The sequence below is a fragment of the Actinia tenebrosa genome, unplaced genomic scaffold, assembly GCF_029948245.1.
Source record: "Actinia tenebrosa isolate PJP-AT-01 unplaced genomic scaffold, QUT_ActTen_1.0 PGA_scaffold3__52_contigs__length_22856419, whole genome shotgun sequence".
Taxonomy (NCBI): Eukaryota; Metazoa; Cnidaria; class Anthozoa; order Actiniaria; family Actiniidae; genus Actinia; species Actinia tenebrosa.
In genome coordinates, this window is record NW_028292580.1 from 18,008,607 (window position 1) to 18,019,460 (window position 10,854).

Here is a 10,854-nt window from a genome sequence, read left to right on the forward strand (position 1 = left end):
TTATTAGTATTTTCTATTAATCATGATAATAATAATAACAATAATATAATCACAAAACGATAAGAGACTGGGTTCGATTATTAAAAAGTATTGGTCAGCGGCTTTTAAAAAAGCGCGTGCGTTGGGAGTCTATTTTTAGTAACCATAGCAACAAGAGGGCAATAAGAACAAGAAGAGTTTCGACAAGAAGAGTTTGTTGTTGCGAAGGAGTTTATTTCCATCGTCAAAATAGCCTATAAATATTGTTAAAATGTCGAACGGAGCTGCAAATACTGCTGCTGAAACACAGGTAATTTTAATTTTCATCTTAAATTTAGAATCATCTGTGTTATATTTAAGATATTCGCCTTCAATTTTCGTCTCAAACTCAAAAGGCTGTGTTCGACTGCGCTTTGTTTCCAAGATCAAAATTAAATTTTTTTCGCCACAAGAACAGCTTAGTCCTAAACATAAAGTTATGACAATACGTAAAATACTTTCATTCTTTAATTTAATATTGAAATAAAGGTATATATATTTTATTCTAAAGGTGGCCATGACTCAAAACACTTCGTCCGACCTCGAGAAAACCAAACCAGGAAAAGGTGCGAAAACCAATGAATATTACCGAGTTACAGATATTCCAGAACGCTTCAACAACCCTGGTAATTAAAGCTTTTTTCTTGATATCTTATAGAAGCACCCGTAGGCATAAATAATCTTGGGAATCCAGTATTTTCTTGTCCTGCGACGACTAATGCTACTATGAAAATCGAAGCACCATCAGTAGAAGAAGGTTGGTTAGCTTTGACACTCTATGACCTTGGGTTTTTTATCTTCGGGTTTAATGTAACGCAAACTTATGAATCAGTTCTGTGACCTCTTGAGAAGAGGGGGAGGGTTAGGGAAGAGACAGTGGACGTCCTTCTAAGTAACCATTCTCCTACCCATATACCTACTCACACTGGCTAACTTTTGAACCTTTTATCTTAGATTGTTTTCAAGGGTATGGATCAAAACCTACTAACCCCATGTATTTAACAAGTTCAATGGATTATGGGTGAGTATGAGTTCAAGATAGAGGAGATCTCATATTACTGTGCAACAAAACATGGTATTCTGTGATTGCGCTTTAGATCATAGCTGCTATGTTAATTGACTACTCAAAACATTCCTCATTAAGCTTCTCTTGTTGGATCAACCAACATGGTGGCCATTAGCACATCATAATTCCCCACTCTACACCCTTTCCAAGGGATTAGTATTTAATAAATAGCTATTTTTCCATTAGCACATCATTACTTGGGAATAACTCCTCTGAACAACTTCTTTGCAGGAATCGCTCTCCAACAGTTCACACCATGCCAACGAGTTTCCATGCCAAATGCCAAAAGTTCTCAGCACATTTAGGACAGTGTGGAATGTACAGGAATTATTCTCTCAATACATCACTTGACAAAAGCATTGTATAATTACCATTAGATAAATATAAAATGATAAATTTTGTTTTAATGAAAAATACTGTACAAGTAAAATTTAATCCTGACAAAAAAGCGGTGGTTTGCTGATTTGCAGAAGCTACTTGTTATCAGTTGAGTCATTACTTCATAGGTTCTTATTTATTTTCTACCCGACATTCAGTTATTGGTGCAGGTTGCTACGACAACTACCCTTAATTTGGTCATTAACTTCTCCTGCTGTAAATATTTTTATGGTAATTATTAAAGATGTGTTAAATGTCTCATTTATAAATGTTGTTTCTAAAAGAAATCCATTAAATTGATGAACAAATTTTAACTGACTATGTATCATAAATAGCTCAAAATACTTAGATTTTCCTCAAATTCTTATGTTTAATACATCGGTACTTTGCTCATAGAAAGACCATTTGCATCAGAAAGGCACGATGAGCAATTTTTTCTGCAACTTGTCTCGCAACAGTGTTGGGACACAAGTTGCATTGCAGTGTGTAGGCACAATTAGAAAAAATGTTTGGGTCTCCGTTGCACTGTGAAAACACAAGTACAACTTGTGTCCCAACTCTGTTGCAAAACAAGTTGCTGAGAAAATTGCTCCCCCCTCCCCATGGACCCTTCAATAGACACTGCCAAAATGACTGCTGAGCAGTTATATTGGCTAAGAAAACAGAGGTTTGTACGAATATTGACAGGGATGGGGGTATGCAAGATGTCCCCATTCGCTCAGTTTAATTTTAACTCATCATTGTCAGTCATCGCTTAATTACCACCACAAAGTACAGCAGTGCCGCAGCTCAACGGGGTTGAACTGAAGGCATGTGAAGTTGCCTGTCAGCTGCTATACAGTCCATGTATGAACCCAGAGTACACTTCTAACCAGTTGTTGAATAAGTTAAGATTGATTTGAGAGGAATGAAAAACCAAAGGCCAGGAAAACCCTCGGAGTCAGAAAGGGAACCAATCAAATCAGCTCATATGGGGCAACTGCTAAATCATGTCAAATTGCATTGATTGCCATTTTGGCAAATGGCCTACAGTTATGAGAACCGTATAAGGAACCAACATCATCTTTTACATTTTGTCAATCCTTTCAAGCCAATAAATTTTGCTAAAAAAGAGTAATCATAATACCAATTTATTTTTACAAGAAAAGTAATTCTTATTACACAAAAATTATATTTCCCTAGAGTAACTATTATCATATTTACCAGATGCTATCAAAAAAGAAAATGCAATAGAGGCATAGCCATCAAAAATATAGCATTTTTAATGATTTCCTTTTCACAAGCTCAAAGAAAAACAAGATTGATTCATACAATTGAAGTATGATGAAAAGGTGCTTATGGATAATATAGAAACTTCATTACTTCTTATTGGATTAGTGGGATTTTATCAACAACTATTTAGAATTATCACTAAAAATGGCCAATCATATTTTAATATTTTTTGACTCTCCTCTCCCTTATGCACTGAGGATTTTTTGAAATGTCAGGGGGGAGGGGGAGGATAAGAGGGTGGTGAAGTGAAAATCGCGATATGTTGATTCTACGAGATACTTGAAAATCTGGGCATATTAGAGATCAAGAGAGCAATCTTGCAGGGTGGTCAGGGGTATTTTAGACATTAGGATGGAATCAAGTTCAAATCTTTAGAGGTTAGAATAAACTTAGAAGCCACTACTGATATCATGTGCTTGGAGGGGGGGGGTAAGGATAGAAAATAATACCAAGAATTACAAAACCTGCAAAGAGTTCCATATATGTAATTTAGCTAGCTAGTGCCTCCCCCTCAAAAAAAAATTGAACTGTCTATTTTTATGTTAACTTATGAATTGGCTACAAATAAATTGTTGCATTATTTCCCACTCAGTATTGAGAATACAAAATTAGGTCAAGTAGGCATTAAATCTCGAACATCAATATTGTAATTCCTCTGCAATCATAAAAAGCCATGCATATCTAAGACAATCGTCAAGAGATTTTTTTTGCACTTTGCAAATTAGCAAATGTGAAGGAAGATACGTTTATTTCAATAAAGTTAATCACCTGAAAAGCTATAGAGCTGAGACCGACAAGGATTATGGATGGATACATTTTATGTTTCAACTTAGTGGTTGATAACTGTTGATGGACTTGAGATCTTCTATCTTCTACCAGTTACAAGTTAACCTCCACTGAGTATCCTCAACTGCTGCAGTTTGTGTCAAAACCTTTACTCGTTGGATATAAAACATTTCCCCATGATTCTCAGCAATCACAGCTTTCTAGGTTTTTGGTGACTAACTATTGAAATAAGTATATGTCAAAACAAGACTGACAGCAAATAAATATCCTTGCTGTGTACTTAGTAATACCATTAATAATGGTAATTGAACTGAGTGGAGTGCAATTTGGTCTGAAATCAAAAGCTCGATTACAAAATCACACGACCGCGTAGCGGGAGTGTGATTTGTAATTGCAAGTTTGATTTCAGACCAAAATTGCACGACACGAAGTTCAATTTCCACTTAATCATATCCTTTTTGTAATCATACATAAGAAAAAGGCACAATAAAGAGTGCAGAATAATCAGTTTAATGTAGTAGAAGAACTAACTGCAAACAAAAAAAACATCTAAAAAAATTTTTTTTTCGTTTTTTTTTTGTTTTACTTTATTGTTTAAAAAAAATTTTTTTAGAATGCAATTAAGAGCTTCTAAGGATGCGATTTGGGAATTAATCACACTCCTTTGAACCAATCAGATTGCAGGATTTGGTAGTGATTACAAAAAGGATGTGATTAAGAGATGTACAATGTAATGCAATCTTAAAGTAATATTTAAACCATATAACATGCATGGCTTTCTGGTTTGCATTGGTTAATGAACCTCCATCAATAATTCTTATAACTCTAACTATTCAAAAAGCATCCCAATTACTCCTTGTAGTTCACAGAAAACAACAATGAATTTTTCTCCACTCTAAAATAATTATCATAAATGAATTATAATAATTATCAAGTTCATAAATTTTTTTTCCATGGTGAGATAATTATCATAATTAAATTATAATGATTATTGTGTTTGATCAACTATGTAGGATAGTATCAATCATAATTCTATCTCCATACCAAAATAATTATTATAAATAAATTATAATAATTATATGGTTTGAGGAATCATTTAGGTTAGGTATCAATCATGATTTTTTCTTCTACAACAAAATAATTATTACAAATAAATCAAAATAATTATTAGTTTTGTTCAATTAATCAGGTCTTGGATGTAAGATAATTCAAACAAATATAAATCAATTAAATACCTACCTTTTTTCTACTAGCGCTATTAATAAAGTATGATTCTATTATTTTTAGTCGTTCAAGTATATGCGAAGAAACAATAAATGTTTACGATTAACTAAAACATGTTTTCTCTCCCTCTCTAACTCTTTGATTTACAAGTAGAACTCTGGCTAGCAGTGTATAAAAAAACTTATGGAAATGGCATAAAACATGGATAGTCTATGAACTCTTGAGCTCTTGACCAATCTTATAATTGAGGATCTTGTTCCAGTCTATCTTGGTGCGAGTGATAGGTAATTGTCTTCTCAAGGCTTTGAAAGTCGTGTCAGACATTGTGCTGTAGTTTTCAGAAATTGCTTTCTGTAGAGAGAAAAATGAAAGACAAATTAGTCATAAATATTTAAATGTGGCTAAATGAAATTTAGGCAAGGTTCAAATCGAGACAATACATGCTGCTCAGCGGGCTTAGGGGCTTACATGCTGTGTTTGCAGTGCTAATTGATTTGCACCAAGAGTTTTTCTCCCACCCTCCCTCCCCTGCTAATAGGTTCTCTACAGGTGAGTATATACTTCACTGAATCTCAGTGTGACAGGTACCGGTGGTGAGCTGTGGCCCGGTTGCCATGGTTATCTTCCAGCAGGGGAGGTGATCTGTCGCAACCCGAGCTCACCCTTGTACCTAACCCAAACTTGAGATATTTGAGGCACTGACGTTTGCAAGTTAATGTAACATTTGTTTCTTAGCATGAACCCTGAACCATGGCATTTATAACCCACCTGGTAATCACTTTCGGCTTTTTCCACAATCTCCACGAAAAGGTTAGCCGTTGCTGTTTCTCTCTGTAGAATAACCAAATAAAAAGCCTTCATAAATATACTCCTGCCAGATGTGTTAATAGGATAGAAAAAAATGTGGTATTCCACTTACCGTGATTTTTATCTCTTCCTCTAATTCTTTAGAGGAAACTAACTGTACATTGCCATCTTCATAGTAGTGGACCTGGAAGAAGTAAAAATAGATTGTAAAATAAAGATAAGGTTTCTAAAGATAAGCATTGGCCATGAGTATTGGGACTAGGACTTTTTTTACAGCGAGTCTCCATTAACCAAAGCTACCCGAAGAAAATTTTGAATCAAAAATATTCACAAATCACATTTTCATATATATAGGATGGTGACCAATTCTGGAGTTTAATCCATTTCTTGTTCACTTCTGATCCTACACACACACATATATGCTTTTTAAAGACAAAAAAAAGGGGAACATTTGTGCAGATTCTCTAGATTGTTTAAATACTCTATCCTGCTTGGCTAATTTGTATGAAAATTTGACTGGATTGCCTTGTTTGGTATAGTCACACTGATAACTATTTAAAAATGTTGCGATATCATACAAACAGTTACAGACCGAGTCCAAATTCTTCAACATAATTGAAAACAGTTTCTGGTAATGGGATCCCCATTTTTACAATAGACAACAAAAGTAACAAAAAATATTCTTTTTTACATACCTGAAGCTTCAAGATGCCTTTCAACTCTACAGTTTCTCCTCCATTCTTATTGAATGTCATAGACCACTCTGAACGCCACCTTCCATTCCTATAAACAAGATTTAAAAGTTCAAGATTGTTAAAAATCTCCCTTTGCTTGAGCATTCCAATTTAGACATTTTCGTCATGATATACTGCAAATATCAATTTCATAAAAGAGTACCAGGGTGTTCTTTGATAACAACTTATCCTGGCAACCCTACCCTGGTCAAATATGTACAGTGTAACATTTTTTTTTTTTAATCATTATTAGAAGATCAGGAGCGGCCCTATGATGGGAAGCTCTTCATATCTAGTGAGTTTTCACTTGTTAGTTATGTGATTATGATTATGATTTTCATATAGCGCAGTTTTCCATATGGATATGTTCAAAGGCACTTACAATAAGTAATGAACAAGAGGCTGTTAGTATCTATGGGGTGTAGGCACTGAGGGTGGTCACTGCCAGAGTTTCTTTACGTCCTCAGTGGTTCTTTTATGTCCCTCCAATATTGGTTACTGTAGCAATAATGAAGTGTGGAGAGACAGGACCATCATCATTTAAAGTGGTCAACCCAGCCACTTGAAGGTCTAACCGTTTGCATATGTAATTACAAAGGCAGCACCTTCTCCTCAGTTATTTTAAGACCCTGAGTGTTGGTCTGGCCAAAGGCTTGAATCACAACTTCCCACACAACAGACTGATGCTCTTATCAACTGAGCTAACCAGGAGACAGTCATGTGGCCTGTTAGTGCAAATGGCTTATTGCATAATTTTATTCACTAGACAATGATTCAATGTCCTACCAGAAATTATGTGGTTGAAAGAGATGGTCTTCTATACAAGCAACAATGGTGATTGATCCACCAGAACTCTTGCCGTACACCTAATAATGAGAAAGAATCATAACAGATTACAAATTATACAGATAAGTTAATTACTGAAACAACTAACATTAAGTTTCAGAGATAACGCTAGACTTGGGAAACAGAAGGAAAGATTCATCTCTTTTTCCACCAAGAGAGTCCCCCTTTCACAATAGGTTCTGCAGACTGTATAAAGTAATAAGAAGACCTATTTAACTTACAGTGCAAACTCCATGAGGATAGTGATCTTTAACATATACTCTAAAGGACTCATCAATAGAAGCTCTCCAGGGCTCAGCTGTAGTATCTATGTCACTTGGCTCTAAGTCTTTGGCTTCCTAAAATAAATGAAAAATCCCAGCATTTACTTTGTTATCCCAAAATAATTTACTTCACAACAATCATGCAGGTAGTATTTTTCGGTCTACCAAGCTAGAGCCTCATTACAAAAGGATTTAAAACAAATGATAATTCTATATGATGGAATTGAGAAGTTTACTTTTGCAGTGGGAGGAGGGGGAGGGGGATGGAGAATCCAGGGAAAACCCTCAAAGCGCAGAAGAGTACCAGCAAACAACGCTGCTTATATATGATGGAAGGTCTGAAGATTGACTGCATCACCAGGTGAGACCCAATGCATCAACATTACATGCCACCCATGCTCGCAAATGTAAAAACAAAGGAATATACGCCTATTTCAAGAACCATTGTCATCGCCAAAGGTGATAGACAATAGGTCATCCTGAGATGGACATGGTTTCATCAACTACAAACAACATTGAATCAGTCTCATGGTCAATGTTCTTGACGAGAATAAGAAGCAGAAACACAAGTCATTCCAGCTATTCTTGGATCTTGGAACAATCTATCTCTTATTGCTTTTTGCCTATCACCTTTGGCAATGACAATTTTTTTTGAAATAGGTGTATGGTTTCTAGTATGTGAATATGAGAGACTAGATAAGTGCCCCATGACAGATTGACCTTACAATTACAAAGGTGAATACAATTTGCTATATCTAAGCTTTTACCTTTCTAAGGTGATCATATGTAAACACCTGTTTGGATCTGGGATCAACAAAGCGGCCATCTGGAAGCTCTCCATGTCTTGTGATGAGAACCTTGAAACAATACAACATTGGAATACAACTTAGTCTCAAAACAATTTTAATGCTCAGGTATAAAAATAATAACTGCTCAGTCACCGGTCATGGCTGGTCAAATTAGTTTTAACTCAGTTATAGCTTGCTTCTGGATCAGCATTACAGGTCAAGGCAAAGTTTTTACCAAACAAGTTCCAATTCTGGCCAGAAGTTGTCTGATGACTGGCTGTTATGTTTAGCCCTGAAAGCTACATGTATGTACATATACCTCTAGCTTATAAATATACTTAACAGCATATTTAATTACCATGATAAATGTCAGTGTTTGAAATTTGTTTATACATTAGGTAGACTAGAGGTCACAAATGTTTTTAGATGGTGGGATCAGTGTCTTATTTTATGGCCAATGATCAGCCCTCCCCCCCCCCCCCCCCCCCCCCACCTTTACACGTACCCATAGTGGGACTGGAACTACAGTAGTGAATGAGTGATGCAAAGCCATCTTTTTCTTTGAACAATTTATTACATATAACATGCACTAAGTTTGATAACTCCTGGTGTTATTACATTATTATGTCACCCTCTTAAATAAAGTTTATTGCATTATATCGTACTATCTACATGTCTTACCTGTTCATCAGAAGAGCCCAGCCTAGCAGGGGTAAACTGCTCCTTATTATAATCAGAAAATGCACTAAAATGACAATAATTACATAGAAACTATCAGTCAAATGAGAACTTTATATTACAGAATTTTTTTTTTTTTTTTGCTTTTGCTGCCGTCAGTATAAAAGGTACAGGTTGATTATTGATTGATGGAAGTGATAAACCAACTTGCAGCTACCCCATAATGTTGAAAGCTGCTGGGAACCTAGGATAAAGATTTTTTGGGAATAAAGAGCCTGGATATACCCTTATTTTTCAAAAAGGTTATGTACATTTATAGCAGTATAAGATCAATAGTTTTCTATCAAAACACAAATAAGAGTGGTTATGTAAATGAAGGGTATGCATTTAAAAAATAAGATTTTTAAAGATAAAATTTTAAGTTGTGAAAGGATAAAAAATATCTATGTGGATTTAACAATCGCTGTTACCATTATTGATAATGAATTAGGATGATGATCACCACAATATTCTCTTATTTAAATACTTTACAGCAATCACTTTCTGTTCGGGGCTCTTAGAACACTATGACTACATTCTATATTTATAACATACAACCCTCGACTCAAGAGAAATACGAAAACATCTTATCACCACCAGACACGATCTGATTCACGACTACAGCAATGTAAATATTTTGGGTTTTCAACATCATCCTCATCAACATATTAGTCATATATGTCAGTTTTTCAAAGTATACAATCGTATCATCTTAAGTTAAACTAAGATAAATAGAGGTCTCTACTCTACTTGAACCCACCCACCCCAAGTGGGAATGCAATTTAAAGTTTGAATAAAACTAGAGCAACAATTTTGTTCAAGCTGACAGGAAATGTTTATTTGGCAGAAACTATGAAATAACTTGTTTTATTGATAAATATATGGTGACTTATTAAGTGATAGAGTATAAAAGGCTAAGTGAAGTAGGTTAGAGAGTCTTTAGAGGAATATAAGGGTATTATTTCAAGCAAGTTTTTGACGGATGTAATCGTTTGAGAAAGTGTGTATTGGCATGCAACAGGTCGAAGAAAACACATATAGTTTCCTTACCTTGCACCTTTTTCTTTCAATAAACTGTCGTTGTTTAGAAGCAGGCGAGCATCTAGACACAATAAGGAGAAGCATTAGTCCACTGTGTGATAATTTCAAAGAGAATCATTAAATTTGATCCCAATGAAAGGCTGACTAACCGGTGAACACTTCGTTGAATTCTCCTGGTGGGGCGTGTTTTATGAAATTGGAAGCTATTCGTACCTATGTTTAGAGAAGAATTACTCAGCGTTATTCACAACAAGACGCAACCTATTCTTCAGAATGAGTAAAGTAAGACCTAATCTTTACCTTTTCGTCATCAGAGATGGGTGCATCGTAATCAGCCATGATATTTTCTCCACAGATTTGGACTGAAGTCGAAGGACACCAGGAAGCGAATCCAAGATGGCTGCTTTCGGCACTGGTACGGAAAGGCATTCTGGGGCCAAGGTTGGCCGGCCCTCAACTGTGACCATATATGGAAGATTCGCTGGGGAAGGCAAAACGGGACACACGGAACTGAGTGGTACTAAGCTATCGAAACGCTTACCAACGACAAAAGAATTGGTTTTAAAACAAACATCATGTAGGGGCTTTTGTTTGGAATACTGATAATAGGGAAGGAAGAAGATATGCTTGTGAAACTTATAGGAGATTATTTCGAAGAAGAGAAAGGAAACGAAACGAAAGGAAACAAAACGAAACGAAACGAAACGAAACGAAACAAAACGAAACGGAAAGGAAAGGAAAGAAGAGGAGAGGAGAGGGAAAAATGAAATGAAGAATTAAAATACACGAGAACTATCAAAGAAAAGGAAAGGAAAGGACTGAATCAATAGAGCAATAACTTGCTGAAACAGGAAACTGAGTGGGAAAAATGCAAAGGAAAAAAAAAGTTGTCCAATGACAAGGAAATAAAAAAC

The 10,854-nt window shown here is 35.5% G+C and overlaps 2 protein-coding genes across 3 annotated transcripts; one reads left to right on the forward strand and one right to left on the reverse strand.

Moving 5' to 3' along the window:
• Window positions 1-163: 163 nt before the first annotated feature.
• On the forward strand, window positions 164-1,776 carry LOC116307554 (piercer of microtubule wall 1 protein). Of its 2 annotated transcripts, XM_031717841.2 has the most exons (5): window positions 164-289; window positions 530-584; window positions 677-775; window positions 973-1,039; window positions 1,316-1,776. In XM_031717841.2, exons 1-5 carry the CDS (start codon window positions 251-253, stop codon window positions 1,449-1,451), a joined length of 396 nt encoding a protein of 131 aa, XP_031573701.1. In that variant the 5' UTR covers window positions 164-250; the 3' UTR covers window positions 1,452-1,776. The 2 variants fall into 2 exon arrangements, with proteins under 2 accessions (XP_031573701.1, XP_031573702.1); XM_031717842.2 differs by lacking the exon at window positions 677-775 and having other exon boundaries at window positions 530-644.
• Window positions 1,777-2,702: 926 nt separating this feature from the next.
• On the reverse strand, window positions 2,703-10,365 carry LOC116307558 (F-actin-capping protein subunit alpha-1). Its single transcript, XM_031717845.2, has 11 exons — window positions 10,241-10,365; window positions 10,090-10,153; window positions 9,950-10,001; window positions 8,864-8,927; window positions 8,162-8,251; window positions 7,353-7,469; window positions 7,072-7,151; window positions 6,247-6,334; window positions 5,664-5,735; window positions 5,513-5,575; window positions 2,703-5,095 (listed from the first exon to the last, which is right to left on the reverse strand). The coding sequence occupies exons 1-11, from the start codon at window positions 10,277-10,279 to the stop codon at window positions 4,955-4,957; spliced, it is 870 nt and encodes a 289-aa protein (XP_031573705.1). The 5' UTR covers window positions 10,280-10,365; the 3' UTR covers window positions 2,703-4,954.
• Between the last annotated feature and the right edge of the window lie 489 nt (window positions 10,366-10,854).

What these genes read in the sequence shown, in the direction of transcription:
- LOC116307554 (XM_031717841.2), top strand. Translation starts at nt 251, where the DNA reads ATGTCGAACGGAGCTGCAAATACTGCTGCTGAAACACAG. An exon ending in AGCACCATCAGTAGAAGAAG is followed by an intron (nt 776 to 972) that starts GTTGGTTAGCTT and finishes CTTTTATCTTAG; the next exon opens with ATTGTTTTCAAGGGTATGGA. An exon ending in ACAAGTTCAATGGATTATGG is followed by an intron (nt 1,040 to 1,315) that starts GTGAGTATGAGT and finishes ACTTCTTTGCAG; the next exon opens with GAATCGCTCTCCAACAGTTC.
- LOC116307558 (XM_031717845.2), bottom strand. Translation starts at nt 10,279, where the DNA reads ATGGCTGATTACGATGCACCCATCTCTGATGACGAAAAG. An exon ending in CCATCTCTGATGACGAAAAG is followed by an intron (nt 10,154 to 10,240) that starts GTAAAGATTAGG and finishes CTCTAAACATAG; the next exon opens with GTACGAATAGCTTCCAATTT. An exon ending in ATTCAACGAAGTGTTCACCG is followed by an intron (nt 10,002 to 10,089) that starts GTTAGTCAGCCT and finishes TATTGTGTCTAG; the next exon opens with ATGCTCGCCTGCTTCTAAAC.